The 20,925-nt window shown below is 47.2% G+C and overlaps 2 protein-coding genes across 2 annotated transcripts; one reads left to right on the plus strand and one right to left on the minus strand.

Annotated features, from left to right (window-relative positions):
• Positions 1-11,512: 11,512 nt before the first annotated feature.
• Positions 11,513-13,016, minus strand: LOC125582375. Its single transcript, XM_048749047.1, has 2 exons — positions 12,261-13,016; positions 11,513-12,193 (listed from the first exon to the last, which is right to left on the minus strand). Exons 1-2 carry the CDS (start codon positions 13,014-13,016, stop codon positions 11,513-11,515), a joined length of 1,437 nt encoding a protein of 478 aa, XP_048605004.1.
• Positions 13,017-14,289: 1,273 nt separating this feature from the next.
• On the plus strand, positions 14,290-16,548 carry LOC125582376. Its single transcript, XM_048749048.1, has 4 exons — positions 14,290-15,470; positions 15,567-15,687; positions 15,745-16,122; positions 16,171-16,548. Exons 1-4 carry the CDS (start codon positions 14,290-14,292, stop codon positions 16,546-16,548), a joined length of 2,058 nt encoding a protein of 685 aa, XP_048605005.1.
• Positions 16,549-20,925: the final 4,377 nt, after the last annotated feature.

Below are 20,925 nucleotides of genomic sequence, written 5' to 3' on the forward strand. Positions count from 1 at the left end.
CATTCGCTGCTGTGCCTCAAGAACCCTATCAAGCATCTCTTCAATCTTGCTCTCTTGAGTAGGCAGAGGTGGCTTCTGGTAGTAGGAATTTTTATAATTCCTGTTGTTGCTGTAGGGTTTCTTGTACTGCAAACTCTGGTTGAAATTACCCCTATTTCCATAGGAATTTCTGTTTCTAGCCTGGTTTCCAGAACTTTAGAATCCAGTTCCACCAATGTAGTTCACCTCTTCTTCTTCCTCTGCTCTACCCTCTGTGTCTACAGCTTTTGCATCTTCAACCAAGCAGACCTGCTTCCTAAGCAGCTTGTGAACACTATCCAGCTTTGCCTTCACCTCATCCATCTGATCATTCAAAAGGATGGTGGCAGACTTTTTCCTGTCAAAATCAGTGTTCTTGGTGCTGTTGCTAGATGCTAGGTTTTCAATGACCTTCACTGCCTCTTCTGGATTCCTGGTGTTAAAGTTCCCATTCCTGGAAGCATCAAGAGCCATCTGGTACTGCACCGAGATGCCTCTGTAAAAAGTACTAAGCAGTTGTACTTCATTGAATCCATGGTGTGGACAGTCTCTCTGATAAGAATTGAATCTGATCCAAGAGTCTCAACTCGAAATCCCTCTGAATAGTGGGAGGACTAATGGCTGATCTGTTGGTGTAGAAATGATCTGGACGGTTGTAGTCAGCCAACGTCTTTGGTCGCGCAGCCTCATCTACAGGTAGAGTAGTTCCTGTAGCATTAGCATCAGACTCAGGGATTGCAGCCCCCTGAGCATCTATCTTCTGACCTGCTGCATTACGCAGATGACCCTCCTGGTCATGCAGGTCACCATTATTATCTCATACAAGTATCAAAGTCGCAACCATGTCTCGCGGATCAGTATCGATCGATGTCTAGGGTGGAGTATCGATCAATGTCGGATGGACGATGTCGGTCGATGGAAGATGAGTGTCTTTGGTCGACGGGGGTGAGCGAGTATCGGTCGACGGGACTAGTGTCTGGGTCGACGGTGGTTGAAAGAAATCGAGCGACGAACATGTGTTGTTGTCGATCGATAAGGAGCGCACTTCTTTACGGATTGAACGCTCCAAACTAGCATGGTCTGGTGAGAATATTAGTTGGGTTTCCTTGTTGCTTATAGTACTGCTGGGCATGTACCTGAAAATCCAAGAAAAATTTTGTGTCAGAAACTTAACAAAAATAAGATCGAATAGGCGATCAAAGCTCCCCGGCAACGGCGGAAAAATTTGATACCACTCAAATTACCCTAAGGAGTGATTTATACTCTCTCAAATAAGAGGTAGAGTTGTAGTACTTAGGGATCGAATTCACAGGGAGCTAGGGAACCTAATAAATCTAATATGATTTGTTAAGCTAGATGGTTTTAGAGATTTAAATGTAGATTGCATTTTTATATTGAACAAGTGTTTGTTCAATAGATTGGTTGAGGTTTTGGTGCTTAAAAAGGAAATAGTTAGACTTAGGGTTTTTATTCAGAAAACTTGGGATTATAATCCTACAGATGCCTAATGAGTTGCATGCATGATAATGTAAAGCTCAATTACTTAGTCAACAAGTCTATCAGCTTTCGCAAGTTTAGACTTGTCTATTAACTGGATGTAATGATCTCTACTATCGTATGTCGATCAATTAGAAAGTGCCGATCGATGATCCTATAGGGATATCGATCGATTCACCTTTCTCTCCGTCGATCGATTATTCAATAATGATATCGATCGACGCGCTTCTAGTTAAGCTTTATGCGTGGGTTGAATGATAGCTTACTAAGCTCACTAGATCAGCTCTCGCCTTACTCATAGCAAGAAACTTAGCTCAGTTAGAATGTTTTCAGGATGAGAATGAAGCTCTCGCTTTTATCTATCAATCCTAGGGCAAGTTCTAGGTAGCTAATCTAGAGACAGGCATTAACGAACAATCCTAATGACAATTACCACAACTCGGCAATCTATAGTTGGGCCTAATCCCTCCTAACCTATTTAAACCCTAAAATCTAACAATGGAACTACTCAGACATGGCTAAGCAATTCATAACAACAGTTAGGTAAGAAAACTTCATTAGAATGGTAAATAGATATCAATGGAGTTCCAATCACAAATTATAACTTTGGATCTTCTGTGCAATCTATCAAAATCCTAGAAAACCTTGCTGTAAAAATAATAAAACAAGAAAAGCACACTTTGACTCAAACATGGTGGCAAAGCTTATATAATTAGGTTAAAACTCGTCATGGGTAATCTTGTAAATTGGTGAAGACTTGCGCTTCAAGTCGGCTGTGACCAAACGGGCTTTCTGCGTGTTTCGCTGTCGATCGATGTCTAGATATGAACATCGATCGATTATTCATCTTCAATATCAACCGATGGTCGAGCTCGATGGTTATCTCGGGGGCTTGCTCTAAATTTCTCCAAAATGCTCCAAAATAATCCCTTATCTCCAAATCACTCCTGATCTTAAAAATATAATAAATAGACTCTATAATATAATAATTATTAGTAAAAACACCTATAAACTATGGATGAAAATGGGTCAAATCCATGGTCTATCAGCGAGCGGCAACTATCAGGGCTAAGGCCAGCTTCTCTAGATGCCTATAGCGGGTTTCCGCGTCCAGGAGAGCCTTACTTACGTAATAGATTGGTAGCTGCTTGTTTCCCTCCTCGTGGACGAGGACGGTACTCACGACGTCTTTAGAGACTGCTAGATATAGCAGCAAGACTTCACCGAGTAGTGGCTTGGAGAGCAGACTCGCACTCTCCCGTCAATTGGAAGTCTCTTGGATTCTTGAGGGTTCCGAAGAAGGCCTAAGATTTGTCGGAGAGTCTGAATATGAACCGGCTCAAGGCCGCCATCCTTCCCGTTAGCTTTTGAACCTCCTTGACGTTCATCGGGCAAGGGATTGAGTGAATGACCCTGATTTTCCCCGTGTTGGCCTCGATGCCTCGGTGGGTTACAATGTACCCTAGGAACTTGCCTAAGCTGACCCCGAATGAGCATTTGGCTGGGTTGAGCTTCATGTTGCACTTCTGGAGGGTGGAGAAGGCCTGCTGTAGGTGAGATATGTGGTCCTCTGCCTCTAGGGACTTGACCAGCATATCGTCTATGTAGACCTCCATGGTTCGCCCGATCTGGTCCGCGAACATCATGTATACCAGCAGTTGATAGGTTGATCCTGTGTTCTTTAAGCCGAAGGGCATAACCTTGTAGCAATAGATCCCTCTGGACGTCATGAACGATGTTTTCTCCTAGTCTTCCGGATGCATAAGTATTTGATTATAATCTTCCGGATGATTATAATTGATGCCCCGCGGTGGCGTCCACCAGCTTGTCGATATGAGGCAGCGGGAAGGGGTCTTTTGGACAGGACTTTTTGAGGTCCGTGAAGTCGATACAGACTCTCCACTTCCAGTTCTTTTTCTTGACCACGACGATATTGGCTAGCCAATCCGGATATTGCACCTCACGAATGAACCCTGCGCCGAGCAGGCTCTTGACTTCATCGTTGAGTATTGCGTCTCTTTCGGGGGCGAACTTCCTTCTCTTTTGTCTGATGGGTTGATGTTGGGGATCCACCTGCAAGTTGTGCATGATGACCTCCGGGTCGATCCCAGGCATATCTGTGTGGGACCAAGCGAAGCAATCTGAGTTAGACCGGAGAAAGTCTACTAGTCTTCTCCTCAATCCTTCGGTCGCGGCAGATTAGGCAATGTTGATCGATGTCGACAGCTTCTCGTCGGTCGATACTCACGGCAATCGTCTACTCAGATCTCTTTTTGTGTTTTGTATTTTTATGACCTGCAATAAGTAAAAACCAACGTAAATAGTATATCAAGAAAAAGTAAATAAATATTACCTAATAGTAGGTTGCCTCCCACTCAGCGCTTTGTTATAGTCATTTAGCTTGACTTTGGAGGTGATTGGGCTAGTAATTTTGAAAGCTGGAACTTGTTGGAAAACAAGTGTCCATCTCTTCTCTGCGCTTGTTGAACCATGTACCAGTGAAGTCTCTCATAGCTTCATCCCCTCTACGCAATTTTTTTTTTCATTGTTGCAGTTGTGTTTTCTATTCTCTGCAATCTATCCCCAAGACTCTCAAGGTTGAACTGATGTCTTGTAAGTGTAGCGTAAGTGTCAGCTGAGATCTCCTCTCCATGGTAATGTGTGTCGGACATGTCTGATGTCATCTTTGGTACTAGCCGGCCTCGGTTTGTAGCATCGTCGACCGATAATAGATGATGAATGTCGGTCGATTTGTTGTTGCGTCTGTCGATCGATGACGATGCTTCTGGTCGACGGGCAATGTAACTATGAATCTCCACCAATTCCCTTTGTATAGCTTCAATCTTGGAAGTCAAAGCACTAATGTTAAGATCCATTGGGAAATAAATGTCATCACATCTCCCATCAAGCCTATCTTCTATTTTTTCCAGAGCTCTATAGATCCCTTCTACCAACTGATCTATCTCTTCCCTGGTATGAAAGTTATGTTGAGACTTCATCGTATGTGGACGTGGTTGATTGTCATCGACCGATGTTTGCATCTGGTTGTCGATCGATGTGCGTTGACGAACGTCGATCGATGTCTGTTGATATCCGTCGATCGATGACGATCGAGCAACATCGGTAGCATGTTGAATTCTGGCTATGTCTTGCTTCATCTCCTCCATGCAAGTAGTTAGCCAACTGGTACTATCATTCAATGGATAGTAAACACCATCAAGTTTCATCTGGAGAACTTCTTTGTTCTTCTCTTGTACTCCAACGACTTCATAGAACATCTCATTGATCTCGTCCTTGGTGTAGATCTTTGGTACCAGCTTTGTCTGTGTGAATGAGCTAGCATGTTCAGGAAGACATATGTAGCTTGGCTCATCTCTCGAAGCTCTTTCCATTAGCTTTCTGACCTCTTCCTTGGACACATTGATGATGTGTCCATCCATATCTCTGGCACATCCCTGATCATCTCTGTAGACTCCATACTGATCCTTCTCTTCCCAGTAAAATCTTCGGGTACCGAGGAAATCAAAGGCTCTTCTGCCGAATTATGGCTGTCTGTCGACCGATGTTGGGACGTCAACGTCGATCGATGGTCGAGTGGGATGGCGATACCTTAGTTTGAAGCTTTTGTCTATGCCACCAGCTGCGTCATAGAACTCTTTTTTATCCTTTTGTTGGTATTCTGGAATGTTGCGGTTATGTACGAACAAATTTTCTGCTCCATTGGCTGTCTGAAGGATGTCTGCAATATCTTTTCGAGATACATTCAGTATACATCCGTCTATAGATCTTTCGTGGCCATCTGGGTACCTAAAAATACCAAATTTGTCTGGAGTTAGATATTCGTTATTAAATTTATCTTTTTCGCTTACAGTGGTTTTTGGTTTAGGGCGGATGAAGATCGATGTTGTATGTGCAAGGTCGATCGATGTTGAAGGAGTTATGTCGATCAATGGACGGCGTGCTCTGTCGATCGGATGCATTTATCGTATTCTTCCCCAAACAGTTTCTGATTGATGTTGAGCTGTTTCATCTCGTCTTTGCATGTTGAGAAGTTCATCATATGTGAAACCTTCATGTAGTTCATTTGCTCCTGGCTCATATATTGTTGTTTCTACTGCATCGCTTTCGTGATGGTGGTCATCTGCCCAAATGCCAATCGAGTAGTCTCCCTCTCGCACTCGGTTAACTTCTGCGTCGATCGATGAGTAGTTGGCGATGTCGGTCGATGCTCGTTTCCGGTTTCTCTGATGAGGTTGAGTATCGATCGATGGTGAGCCAGGTATGTTGATAGATGGTGCATTCCTTTTCCAAGAGGAATGATGTAGAAGTGTATCTTCCTAATCAAGGATGGCTTTGTACTCAGTAGCTCGTTCATCCTCATAGTCTTCATCATACTCTTCTATATGCATGTTTTATCTGGTGTATGCGGCAATAGTGGGGTTGTAGTAGTCGTTCTCCCAGTCATCTGGAAGACTATCAACCGATTCGTCGTGGGGATTGTCGGTCGATTTCTGATTGGCACTATCGATCGATGTTGTAGTATGAGTTTCGATCGACGCTGAGTATTCTATCTCGTATTCCACTCCATAGTGGCAAGCTGGAATGATTCCTGGATCATTGATTCTTCTGGAGGACATATGTGGTTTCTTGACTGGAATGGGGTCGTAGTGAGCATTAGAATCGATGAGTGTTAGACACATCTGGATGGTTTTCAAGTTGCACACTGCTCCCACTGTTGACAAGAAGGCTCTCCCAAGTAGTAGAGAAGAGGTCCAGTTTAGCTTGATGTCCAAGACATGGAAATCAACTGGAACTAGGGCATTACCAATCTGCACCTCTAGGTCTCTCACAATTCATCTTGAGTTCCTTTGGGAATAGTCCACAAACGTGAACAATTCCTGCGAAGGCTCCACCTGCAGACCCAGATGGTATGCCATAACCCTAGGTAGGAGGATGCTGAGTGATGCTCCTGTGTCGCACAAGGCATGTGGAAATTCAATACCCTTCACCGTGCATGATATTGCAAATTTCCCAGGATCACTCTTCTTCTTCAATGTAATCCTCATCCTCATCTTTTCTCTATCTTCACAGAACATTCTCTTGATGTCTTCTTCTTTCTCTCTAGTTACTCTGAAGAACATCCACAATCTGTGAGTATAATAAGCCTCTTCGAATGGCTTATCTAGAGGAATCCTGAAGACTCTCCTTCGAAAATTTTCCTTTTCCTTTTCATTAGCCCCCCTCTTCAGATGTTTCGCCACTTTTTCTTTTCTTCTCCTTAGGGTTCTTCCAGTATGAACCCTATCCTCTTCCATAGGATCTTCTCCATCATCTGAAGATACCTGACGGTCTCTGGTGAGTTTTCTGAAGGTTTGGGTTTGGGTCTGAGTGCATTAAGATGTGCAACATCTATCATTGGCATCTGCACTTGGTAGGTAATAGGTGCTCGTCGATCGATAGGAGCTGGATGTTGTCGATCGATATCGACATCCTGTTGTCGATCGATATCGACATCCTGTTGTCGATCAATGGGGGTAACATCACGTCGAGTGATTCTGACGTTATCAGGGTTGGGTGGATGTGGGTGTTTTTCTGCGAACTCCTCGTGAGTCAGAATCCTCACGACATTGCAAGATGCGGTTGACTCCGTTTGTGTCATTGGTCGATGCTCTGGAGATCCTGTCGATCGATTTGGACTGGTATGTGTCGATCGATGTTCGAAGTCTGACGTCGATCGACACCAATGCGATCCGCCGAAACTCATCATCCTTTGTACTTCGAAATCTCCTTTTTGCAGCTTCTCTTCCTTCACCACTTGCCAAAAATCATCCTCAATGATGGCATTCACGTGGTGTTTCATCACATCATCCCCTACCCCTCTTGTCGAGGCCTCCCGCCTCTTGACAGCATCTCTTGTCTGCACAACCTGCATCTCCGGCTTCTTCACATGAGTGCTCAAAGTCTCAGACTTTGTGTTCAAGTTGGTGTAGACAGAATCAATCTTCCCATTGAAGTCCACTGTCATTCGCTGCTGTGCTTCAAGAACCCTATCAAGCATCTCTTCAATCTTGCTCTCTTGAGTAGGCAGAGGTGGCTTCTGGTAGTAAGAATTTTTATAATTCCTGTTGTTGCTGTAGGGTTTCTTGTACTGCAAACTCTGGTTGAAATTACCCCTATTTCCATAGGAATTTCTGTTTCTAGCCTGGTTTCCAGAACTTTAGAATCCAATGTAGTTCACCTCTTCTTCTTCCTCTGCTCTACCCTCTGTGTCTACAGCTTTTGCATCTTCAACCAAGCAGACCTGCTTCCTAAGCAGCTTGTGAACACTATCCAGCTTTGCCATCACCTCATCCATCTGATCATTCCCAAGGATGGTGGCAGACTTTTTCCTCTCAAAATCAGTGTTCTTGGTGCTGTTGCTAGATACTAGGTTTTCAATGACCTTCATTGCCTCTTCTGGATTCCTGGTGTTAAAGTTCCCATTCCTGGAAGCATCAAGAGCCATCTGGTACTGCACCGCGATGCCTCTGTAAAAAGTACTGAGCAGTTGTACTTCATTGAATCCATGGTGTGGACAGTCTCTCTGATAAGACTTGAATCTGATCCAAGAGCCTCAACTCGAAATCCCTCTGAATTGTGGGAGGACTAATGGCTGATCTGTTGGTGTAGAACTGATCTGGACGGTTGTAGTCAGCCAACGTCTTTGATCGCGCAGCCTCATCTACAGGTAGAGTAGTTCCTGTAGCATTAGCATCAGACTCAGGGATTGCAGCCCCCTGAGCATCTATCTTCTGACCTGCTGCATTACGCAGATGACCCTCCTGGTCATGCAGGTCACCATTATTATCTCATACAAGTATCAAAGTCGCAACCATGTCTCGCGGATCAGTATCGATCGATGTCTAGGTTGGAGTATCGATCAATGTCGGATGGACGATGTCGGTCGATGGAAGATGAGTGTCTTCGGTCGACGGGTGTGAGCGAGTATCGGTCGACGGGACTAGCGTCTGGGTCGACGGTGGTTGAAAGAAATCGAGCGACGAACATGTGTTGTTGTCGATCGATAAGGAGCGCGCTTCTTTACGGATTGAACGCTCCAAACTAGCATGGTCAGGTGAGAATAGTAGTTGGGTTTCCTTGTTGCTTCTAGTACTGCTGGGCATGTACCTGAAAATCCAAGAAAAATTTTGTGTCAGAAACTTAACAAAAATTTGATCAAATAGGCGATCAAAGCTCCCCGGCAACGGCGGCAAATTTGATACCACTCAAATTACCCTAAGGAGTGATTTATACTCTCTCAAATAAGAGGTCGAGTTGTAGTACTTAGGGATCGAATTCACAGGGAGCTAGGGAACCTAATAAATCTAATATGATTTGTTATGCTAGATGGTTTTAGAGATTTAAATGTAAATTGCAGTTTTATATTGAACAAGTGTTTGTTCAATAGATTGGTTGAGGTTTTGGTGCTTAAAAAGGAAATAGTTAGACTTAGGGTTTTTATTCAGAAAACTTGGGATTATAATCCTACAGATGCCTAATGAGTTGCATGCATGATAATGTAAAGCTCAACTACTTAGTCAACAAGTCTATCAGCTTTCGCAAGTTTAGACTTGTCTATTAACTAGATGTAATGATCTCTACTATCGTATGTCGATCAATTAGAAAGTGTCGATCGATGATCCTATAGGGATATCGATCGATTCACCTTTCGCTCCGTCGATCGATTATTCAATAATGATATCGATCGACGCGCTTCTAGTTAAGCTTTATGCGCGGGTTGAATGATAGCTTACTAAGCTCACTAGATCAGCTCTCGCCTTACTCATAGCAAGAAACTTAGCTCAGTTAGAATGTTTTCAGGATGAGAATGAAGCTCTCGCTTTTATCTATCAATCCTAGGGCAAGTTCTAGGTAGCTAATCTAGAGACAAGCATTAACGAACAATCCTAATGACAATTACCACAACTCAGCAATCTATAGTTGGGGCTAATCCCTCCTAACCTATTTAAACCCTAAAATCTAACAATGGAACTACTCAGACATGGCTAAGCAATTCATAACAGCAGTTAGGTAAGAAAACTTCATTAGAATGGTAAATAGATATCAATGGAGTTCCAATCACAAATTATAACTTTGGATCTTCTGTGCAATCTATCGAAATCCTAGAAAACCTTGCTGTAAAAAATAATAAAACAAGAAAAGCACACTTTGCCTCTAACATGGTGGCAAAGCTTATATAATTAGGTTAAAACTCGTCATGGGTAATCTTGTAAATTGGTGAAGACTTGCGCTTCAAGTCGGCTGTGACCAAACGGGCTTTCTGCGCGTTTCGCTGTCGATCGAAGTCTAGATATGAACATCGATCGATTATTCATCTTCAATATCGATCGATGGTTGAGCTCGATGGTCATCTCGGGGGCTTGCTCCAAATTTCTCCAAAATGCTCCAAAATAATCTCTTATCTCCAAATCACTCCTGATCTTAAAAATATAATAAATAGACTCTATAATATAATAATTATTAGTAAAAACACCTATAAACTATGGATGAAAATGGGCCAAATCCATGGTCTATCAGCGAGCGGCAACTATCAGGGCTAAGGCCAGCTTCTCTAGATGGCTATAGCGGGTTTCCGCGTCCAGGAGAGCCTTACTTACGTAATAGATTGGTAGCTGCTTATTTCCCTCCTCGTGGACGAGGACGGTACTCACGGCGTCTTTAGAGACTGCTAGATATAGCAGTAGGACTTCACCGAGTAGTGGCTTGGAGAGCAGATTCGCACTCGCCCGTCCATTGGAAGTCTCTTGGATTCTTGAGGGTTCCGAAGAAGGCCTAAGATTTGTCGGAGAGTCTGAAGATGAACCGGCTTAAGGCCGCCATCCTTCCCGTTAGCTTTTGAACCTCCTTGATGTTCATCGGGCAAGGGATTGAGTGAATGACCCTGATTTGCTCCGTGTTGGCCTCGATGCCTCGGTGGGTTACAATGTACCCTAGGAACTTGCCAGAGCTGACCCCGAATGAGCATTTGGCTGGGTTGAGCTTCATGTTGTACTTCTGGAGGGTGGAGAAGGCCTGCTGTAGGTGAGATATGTGGTCCTCTGCCTCTAGGGACTTGACCAGCATATCGTCTATGTAGACCTCCATGGTTCGCCCGATCTGGTCCGCGAACATCATGTTTACCAGCAGTTGATAGGTTGATCCTGTGTTCTTTAAGCCGAAGGGTATAACCTTGTAGCAATAGATCCCTATGGACGTCATGAAGGATGTTTTCTCCTAGTCTTCTGGATGCATAAGTATTTGATTATAATCTTCCGGATGATTATAACTGATGCCCCGCGGTGGCGTCCACCAGCCTGACGATATGAGGCAACGGGAAGGGGTCTTTTGGACAAGACTTTTTGAGGTCCGTGAAGTCGATACAGACTCTCCACTTCTAGTTCTTTTTCTTGACCACAACGACATTGGCTAGCCAATCCGGATATTGCACCTCACGAATGAACCCTGCGCCGAGCAGGCTCTTGACTTCATCGTTGAGTATTGCGTGTCTTTCGGGGGCGAACTTCCTTCTCTTTTGTCTGATTGGTTGATGTAGGGGATCCACCTGCAAGTTGTGCATGATGACCTCCAGGTCGATCCCAGGCATATCTGTGTGGGACCAAGCGAAGCAATCTGAGTTAGACCGGAGGAAGTCTACTAGTCTTCTCCTCAATCCTTCGGTCAGCTTGGAGCCGATCTTGAGATGTCGGGTCGGACTCCTTCGGTCAATCGCACGTCGTCAATTTCCTCTACCTCCGGTTCTTTGGTGTGATGAGCCGGCGGCTTACTCTGTAATTGCTATAAGACATTGTTCTTCCCTTCAAAGTAGTCTTGTAGTAGGAGCGGGAATACTCCTGATCCCCTCTGATTGCCTTTATGCCCCAGGGTGTAGGGAATTTCACCATTTGGTGAAGAGTTGAAGGGACGGCTCCCATGCCGTGAATCCAGGACCGTCCGAGGATCATGTTGTAAGATGAGTCGCAGCCAACAACGAGGAACTTGGTTGACATGTTGACTCCCCGACGGTTTGTTGGACTTCCCCGCTGAACCCTATAAGGGGGGTTATCCTTCGAGTTAGAGCGCTTTCCTCCAGCCCAAGGTCCTTGTATGCGGCCTGGAAGATGATGTTGTCGGAGCTTCCATTATCTACCAGTCTCTTTTTTACCAGGCAGTTCGCTATAGTGAGAGATATGACCAGGGCGTCGTGATGCGGGGTGAGAACATTCTCCTGCTCCTTGGCCGTGAAGCTTATTTCGTCTATTCCTAGGAGCATGCATTTTGGCTTGGCTGCTTCTAGGCCGTGCTTGGCGTTTCTGGTTCTTTTCTTCGCGGCTGCATGGCTTATGCCGCTGATTTCCGAACCGCCCGATATGACATGGATAATTTGGTCCTGTCTCGGTGGCGAGACGGGAGCAGCTTCAGTGGGCTTACCCGTTGTCTCCTTGCTTAGATGGCTCTTGGCCTTCTCAGAAAGGAACTCCCTGAGATGTCGTTTCTTAAGCAGCTTGTTGACCTCGATCTTTAGTGCGACGTAGTCCTCCGTTTCGTGACTGTGGTCGCGGTGGAAGTCACACCAGAAACCAGGGTTCCGGAAAGAGACGGGTGCTTTCATCTTCTGAGGCCACTTGACCTGTTGGCCCATCTGCCTCAGAGCATTGATCAGCTCCGGCCTTGAGATGGAGAGGTGAGAGATGTCTGGCCACGTGGACACTGCCATCCCTTCTGCCTTCTTGATCGGCCGATTCTGGTATCTGCCCCGGTTTCGATTTCCGGAGCCCCTGGCTTGTCTTTGAGAGGGTTTCTCGCTCGGTTCGGTTTGGTCTGATCGTCTTGGGATCTTGCTTCTGTTGCTCCTTGGCGCGGCTGGCGACATCTTCCTCCCATTTTACCTGCGCCCAGGCTCGAGATATGACGTCTTCCATGGTTTTGCACTGGTATTTGGTTAGCTCCTTATAGAGGTCCCCGTCGGGGAGCATGCCTCTCTTGAAGGAAGAGATAGCAGTGGGAATACTACATTCGGAGATAGCCACCTTCTCTTGGTTGAAGCGCGCTATGTAGCCTCGCAGGGGTTCTGCTCGATGCTGGAGGATTTCATAGAGGCTGTCGGAGATCTTTTCCAGGTCCCTACTGCTGGCGAATTGCTCGACGAATTTGTCGCTCAGAACCGCGAAGGAAGCTATGGACCTGGAGGGTAGGTTGATATACCATTGCAGAGCGGGTTCGGTCAAAGCGGAGCCGAACCCTTTGCACATGGTAGCTTCACGCGACCTCTTTGGGAGTGCTATGGCGAGAATCCTTTGTCTATATTGGGCGACGTGGTCGTCCGGGTCAGTGGTGCCGTCATACGCCTTTATGCTGGGGAAGGAGAACTTCATGGGCATCTCGATCAAGGTGATCTCATCCGTGAAAGGAGTATCGACATAAAAGTCGGGGTGAGAGTCAGAGTCGAAAAGAGGATTCCTCATTGCTCTTCCGGATGGGGGGGGGAGCTACCCTTGGGAGCCTCTCCACCATGGACTGCATGGCGTCGAGCCTCTTGGAAAACATCTGGTGAAGATGAGCGATCATAGGATACTCCTCTATCGCTGCTCCGTCAGGTGCTTCCTCATCGGATTTCGGCTCAGATTCGCTATCATCCGCGTCGTGGGTCCGAGTCTTTTCATGTACTGGTGCGCCTTCTCCCGACCCCGTAGGTGGGAGATTTGCATCCGTCCTGGATTTGGGTGTCTCCAGAGTGGACATGGGGCGAACCCAAGCCCGGAATCGACGCTTTTTGTTGCTGGTCGTGTTGAGGGCTTGGTTCTCGTCTCAGAGAGTAAGATTCTCCGATTCAAGCTGGCTGAGCTTCTCGGTGCTCTGCTCCAGTTGCTTGGAGTGTTTTTTGAGTTTCTCTTTCAAGCTTTGGAACTCCGAGGAGAGCTCGGGATTGGTCTCCTCCTGAGTTTTATGCAACTCGGTTACTTGGCTTTGCAGACCATCGATTTGCCTCTGGAGTTCGGCCTCTCTTTGGGTAGCTTCGGGTAGCTCATCGTGCTCGTCCACCGCCATTATCACGTAGTTTAGATTACTTCCCTCCTTCTAGCGCCAAACTGTTAGGGGATTTTTGTGTAGGATCTTTGTGAGTACCACAGAACGATGGACAAGGCTGGTTATTGTATAGATTTCGTGAGTATTAGAGAGAAATATACTAGAAGAGATGTTTTATTAGATAGAACAAGCCGGAACTGTTGGGGAAAAATACTCAGGTATTGAATTCCTCCAGACCCCAGGAAGGACATCGGCCTCTGGATCTCCGCTGGAAGGAATCCCGGTTCCCAGGATCCCCGCTAGAAGGAACCCCGGTTCCCCACTGTGGAGTTTTCCGGGTCCGGTCCCATGATCGCCCCCCTTCCTCCGGGAAATGGAAAACTTCCGATAAGGAGAACCTTCCATATTTCCGAATATGGAAGAGTTTAACCTACTCCTACCGACTAGGGCCCGCCTTAGGAAGACTGTATAAAGGGAATCCAAACCCTAAAACACGGGATCGACACTTCAAGGCTTAGAGATTAGAGTTAGACGGTTAGAACTAGGGTTTATACACCAATCATTGTAGTTCTGGCTTCTCCACTCAATAAAACATCTCTTCAAGTCTATTTCTCTCAAACTATAAACGAAATCAATACAAACACTAGCCTTGCCCATCATTCTGTCGTACTCACAAAGATCCTACACAAAAATCCCCTAAAGTACGTGATAATGGCGGTGGATGAGCATGAGGAGCTACCCCAAGCTATTCAGAGAGAGGCTGAACTCCAAAGACAAATCGTTGACCTGCAAGGTCAAGTAACCGAGCTACATAGAGCTCGGGAAGATACCAATCCCGAGCTGTCCTCGGAGTTCCAAATCCTTAAGGAAAAAATCGACGAACACTCTAAGCAACTGGAGCAGAGTGCCGAGAAGCTCAGCCAGCTCGAATCAGAGAATCTTACCCTCCGAGACGAGAACCAAGCCCTTAACACAGCAGGCAACAAGAAGCGTCGATTCTGGACTCAGGTTCGCCCCATGCCGCCTCTGGAAACACCTAACTCCGGGGCAGGCCCGAATCTCCCAACTGCGGCACCGGGAGGAGAAGCATCTACGCGAGAAAAGGCTAAGGACTCTCAGACCTATGACGGGGAGGACATCAACTCGGAACCCGAGCCTGATAAGGAAGTATCAGACAAAGCAGCGAGAGCGGAGTCTCCCATGATCGTTCACCTTCACGAGATGTTCTCCTATAGGCTCGACTCCATGCAATCCATGGTAGAGAGACTCCCAGGGGTAGCTCCCCCCATACAGAAGAGCAACACCGATTCCTACGCCGACACTCCCTTCACGGATGAGATCACCTTGATCGAGATACACAGCAAGTTCTCTTTCCCTAGTATCAAGTCGTATAACGGCACCACTGATCGGGACTACCACGTCGCACAATACAGACAGAGGATGCTCGCTGAAGCACTCCCCAAAGGGTCACGCGAAGCTACCATGTGCAAAAGTTTCGGCTCCACTCTTACTAGACCTGCTCTTCAATGGTATATCAACTTACCCTCCAGGTCCATAGCTTCCTTCGCAGTTCTCAGCGATAAGTTCGTGGAACAATTCGCCAGCAGCAGGGACCTAGAGAAAACCTCTGACAGCCTCTACGAAATCCTCCAGCATCGAGCGGAACCCCTGAGAGGCTACATAGCCCGTTTCAATCAAGAAAAGATGGCTATCCCCAAATGCAGTATCCCCACTGCTATCTCTGCTTTCAAGAGAGGCATGCTCCCCGACGGAGACCTCTACAAAGAGCTGACCGAATACCAGTGCAAAACCATGGAAGACGTCCTATCTCGAGCCTGGGCGCAGGTCAAATGGGAGGAAGACTTCACCAGCCGTGCCAAGGCGCAACAAATGTAAGATCCTAAGACGATCAGACCAGACCGAACCGAGCGAGACGAGAAACCCTCTCAAAGACCAGCTAAGGACTCTGGGAATCGAAACCGGGGCAGGTACCAGAACCAGTCAATCAAGAAGGCAGAAGGGATGACAGTGCCCACGTGGCCAGACGTCTCTCACCTCTCCGTCTCAAGGCCGGAGCTTATCAATGTTCTGAGGCAGATGGGCCAGCAGGTCAAGTGGCCTCAGAAGATGAAAGCCTCCGACTCTTTCCGGAATCCTTGCTTCTAGTGTGACTTCCACCGAGACCACGGTCACAAAAAGGAGGACTGCGTCGCACTAAAGATCGAGGTCAACGAGCTGCTTAGGAAAGGGCACCTCATGGAGTTCTTTTCCGAGAAGGCCAAGAGCCATCTAAGAAAGGAGACAATGGGTAAGCCCACTGAAGCTGCTCCCGTCTCGCCACCGCGACAGGACCGAGTGATCCATGTCATCTCAGGCGGTTCGGAAGTCAGCGGCATAAGCCATGCAGCCGCGAAGAAAAGCACCTGGAACGCCAAGCACGGCCTAGACGCTGCCAAGCCAAAACGCCTGCTCCTAGGGACGGACGAAATAAGTTTCACGGCCAAGGAGCAGGAGAAAGTCCTCACTCCTCATCACGACGCCCTGGTTATCTAACTCACTATAGAGAACTGCCTGGTAAAAAGGATACTGGAGGATAATGGAAGCTCAGGCACCACCATCTTCCAGGCCACATACAAGGACCTGGGGCTAGAGGAAGGCGCCTTAACTCATAGGGTAACACCCCTTATAGGTTTCGGCGGGGAAGTCAAGCAAACCGCAGGGGAGATAACCCTCCCCGTATACGCCGAAGGAGTCAACATGTCAACCAAATTCCTCGTGGTTGATTCCGATTCGTCCTACAACATGATCTTAGGACGGCCCTGGATCCACGGAATGGGGGCCGTCCCCTCGACTCTTCACCAAATGGTGAAGTTCCCTACGCCCTGGGGCATAAAGGCGATTAGAGGGGATCAAGGATATTCCCGCGCCTGCTATCAGACCACTCTGAAAGGAAAGGCGAAGGTCTTATAGCAATTACAAAGCAAACCTCCGGCTCATCACATCGAGGAACCGGAGGTAGAAGAAATGGATGAGGTGCCATTAACCGAAGGAGATCAGACCCGACATCTCAAGATCGGCTCCAAGCTAACCAAAGGGTTGAGAAGAAGACTGATAGACTTCCTCAGGTCTAACTCCGATTTCTTCGCTTGGTCCCACGCAGACATGCCTGGGATCGATCTGGAGATCATCATGCATAAGCTGCAGTTGGATCCCCTACACCAACCCGTCAGACAAAAGAGACGGAAGTTTGCTCCTGGGAGAGATGCGATCATCAACGATGAAGTCAAGAGCCTGCTCGGCGCGGGGTTCATTCGTGAGGTGCAGTATCCAGAGTGGCTTGCCAACGTCGTCGTTGTCAAGAAAAAGAACGGGAAGTGGAGAGTCTGCATTGACTTCACGGACCTCAATAACACCTGTCCAAAGGACCCCTTCCCGCTACCTCATATCGACAAGCTGGTGGACGCCACCGCGGGGCACCAGCTGATGAGCTTCATGGACACGTTCTCCGGCTATAATCAGATACTCATGCATCCGGAAGACCAGGAGAAAACGTCCTTCATGACGTCCAGAGGGATCTACTGCTATAAGGTTATGGCCTTGGGCCTAAAGAACGCGGGGTAGACCTATCATCGGCTGGTGAACATGGTGTTCGCAGACCAAATCGGGAGAACCATGGAGGTCTATATCGACGACATGCCAGTTAAATCCTTGGAAGCGGAAGACCACATATCTCACCTGCAGCAAGCCTTCTCCACCCTCTAGGAAATATAACATGAAGCTCAACCTAGCTGAATGCTCATTCGGGGTCAGATCTGGCAAGTTCCTCGGGTACATCGTAACCCACCGGGAATCAAGGCCAACCCGGAGAAAATCAGGGCCATCCACTCGATTCCTTCTCCGAAGAACGTCAAGGAGGTTCAAAAGCTAACGGGAAGGATGGCAGCCTTGAGCAGATTCATCTCCAGACTCTCCGACAAATCTAACGCCTTTTTCGGAACTCTCAAGAATCCGAAGGATTTCCAGTGGACGGAGAATGCGAATCCGCCCTCCAAGAGCTGAAATCGTATCTCAGAACTCCTCCTCTCCTGTCCAAGTCACTACTCGGTGAAGTCGTGCTGCTATATCTAGCAGTCTCCAAACCCGCCGTGAGCGTCGTCTTAGTTCGCGAGGAGGGGAACATACAGCTACCAATCTACTATGTAAGCAAGGCTCTCCTGGACGCGGAGACCCACTACAGCCACCTCGAAGAGCTGGCGTTAGCCCTGATAGTCGCCGCTCGCAAGCTCCGACCCTACTTCCAGGCTCATCCAATTGTGGTTGTTACCTCCTTCCCTGTAAAGTTGGTCCTCCACAAACCCGAAGTCTGCGGACGCCTGGCCAAATGGGCCGTGGAACTGGGGGAGTACGACGTAATATTTTGACCCGCCACATCTATAAAGTCACACAGGTCCTAGCAGACTTCGTGGCTGAATTCTCCCAATCCATTCTCCCCGCTCTGGAGCAGGAGATACGCCTCCAAGGCGAGATTAAGAATGAAGGAGAATGGATCTTACACGTTGACGGATCCAGCAACGTCAGAGGAGCTGGAGTAGGGATAGTGCTTACCTCGCCAACGGGGAATACAGCCTCAAGGGCCGTGAGATGCAACTTCAAAGCAACCAACAATGAAAGAGAGTATGAGGCCCTAATCGCGGGCCTAAACCTTGCTCACCAAATGGGGGCAGAGAATATCCAGGTCTTCAGTGACTCCCAACTGATAATTAACCAGGTACAAGGGGAATATCAAGCAAAAGACGACAGCATGATCCAATATCTGGCGGTCACTCAACGACTAATCAAGAAGTTTAAGAGCTGTAAACTCACTCAAATCCCCCGGGAACATAACCCTCAAGCCGATGCCCTGGCTAATCTAGGGTCCGCCCTCGAAACGAATAGCCAGATGAGTATCCCCTTGCTCGTGCTTCAATGGCCAGCTACCATGGAGGAACCCCCATCAGAGGAGGTCTCAGCTGCGGAAGAAGACGGAACTTGGATGACCCCCCTGATTCAGCACCGGGAGGCCGACACCCTCTCAGAAGACCGTAGCGAGGCCAGAAAGATCAAGAAGCAAGCCGCGAGGTATTGTATCTCCCAGGAGAAGCTATACCGGAGGTATTTCTCTGGCCCGTACCTAAGGTGTGTCACACCCCAAGAAGCCGCTAGAATCCTTGTAGAACTACACGAAAGAGACTGTGGATCCCACTCTAGCGGCATAAGTCTGGTGCTCAGAGCCAGAGGGGCTGGTTACTACTGGCCCACGATGGCCGCCGACGCCAACAAACAAGCCAAGAACTGTGTCCAATGCCAAAGGCACACTCCAGTCTCCAAGCTCCCCCCGGAGAACCTCAAGTCCATAAGCTCACCATGGCCCTTCAGAAAGTAGGGCATGGATATAGTAGGGAAATTCCCTATGGCGCCGGGGCAGAAGGTCTTACTTCCGATAGTCAATGACTACTTCTCCAAGTGGGTAGAAGCAGAAGCGCTCAGCCGCATAACAGATCTCCAGATTCGCAAATTCCTGTGGACCTACGTAATCACTCGCTTCGGTGTCCCCCACGAGATCGTCAGCGACAATGGACCCCAGTTCACAAGTCACAACTTCAAGGAGTTCTGGAAGGACTGGGCATAAAACTATCTTTCGCCACACCCCGACACCCCCAGTCTAACGGACAAGCCGAGTCCACAAACAAAACAGTGGTCAACATGCTCAAAAAGCGACTGGAGGCTCTCACAGAAAGTGGGTGGAACAACTACACGGAGTCCTCTAGGGAAACCCCCTACTCGCTAGTCTACGGCTCTGAGGCCATTGTACATGCAGAGATGCACGTAAGAACAACGGTCTCCGGATCTACCTCTCTGGAGGAAAACAGTGAGCTAATGGCGCTAAGCCTCGACCTGCTCGATGAAAAAAGAGAGGCCGCTCAGCTAAGAAACTGGTTCTACCAGCAAGACGTCGCCAGGACGTACAACAAGAAAGTCAGAACCAGAACCTTCCAGCAAGGGGACTGGGTTCTACGACGAGCAGAAAAAACAACGGGGAAACTCACCCTAGGCTGGGAAGTGTTGAGATGAGATCAATATATGGGAAGAGAAAGACATGAGGAGTTGAGTATGATGAAGAGGCCGTACATGGCGTAGTAATACTAGTTACCCGAGTAACTTCCAAAGGTTAAACCAAAGTTACCCTAGTTATCCTAGTATACTAGTTATACTAGTTACCAGGGTAACTTTGGATGAAGAAGAGAAGCCATATTCCCTTTGCTAAGGCATCAGACTGTTGCAAGGGAAGAGGAGGCGCGTGTGACAGGCTGGAGAAGAGCTGGATAAAGCAAAAGGAGCTTTATGTACAAGGAAGAAGCTCATTGGATGGTTTGAATTAAAGCAAACCTATCTCTTGTAATAGTGCCGCTTTATGAAACCCTCATCCTACTATTGCCTCCTCATATATATTGTAAACTCTGATCAGATTAATAATTAAGAAGTTTGAGATTATCTCTGTAGACTCTCTCTCTGGTTCATGATGATTCTTAAATACTCTTAAACATGATTACTACCGAATATCTCTACAAATCTCCAATTAATATTCTCTAATCTACCTTTAATCTCTCAATACCTACTATATTCCCTAAAATCATATGGTATCAGAGCCAGGTTGGCTTTGGTATTGAGAAACCTCGTTCCATTTCTTTCTTTCTCTAGCTCTTGTGTTCTTGTGTTCTTGCTCTTGTGTTCTTAAATGTTCTGTGAAGCTGTGTGATAAAATTGAGTCCTGTGGTGTTGTGCTTTGAGTTTGTGTGTTCTTGAAGTCTGGTACTGTGTGTTTTTCAGCTGAGTTGCAAGTTTGAAGCTTTCTGGTCATTTCTGGTTCAAGCAAGAGAAGATGGAGGGAAACAACTTCAGCAAGCTAGTTACTGTCCCGGTTGCGTTGAAAGGTGGTTCAAACTACCTCTTGTGGTCTCGATTGGTGAAGACTGCTGTTGGAAGGCTAGGGCTGTGGAGCCACATCACTGATGATGGTCCGAAGCCAGTGGCCAAAGAATCTGAAGAAGGTGAAGAGGAAAAGACTCTCACCATTGCTGAAGCAAAGAAGTGGGTGCAAGAAGACTTGATGGTGCTCTCCGTGCTGCAAGGATCTCTTGATGTCCCTCTTCTTGAAGCTTACAGCTACTGTGAGACTCCCAAACACTTGTGGGAGACCCTCTTAAAGACATTTGGAAACGTCTCCAACATCAGCCGTGTGTTTGAGCTGAAGAGAGCCATTAACTTCATGAAGCAAGATGGAGGAGAGCTCACCAAACACATGGGAAA

The sequence above is a fragment of the Brassica napus genome, chromosome C2 (genome assembly GCF_020379485.1).
Source record: "Brassica napus cultivar Da-Ae chromosome C2, Da-Ae, whole genome shotgun sequence".
Lineage (NCBI taxonomy): Eukaryota > Viridiplantae > Streptophyta > Magnoliopsida > Brassicales > Brassicaceae > Brassica > Brassica napus.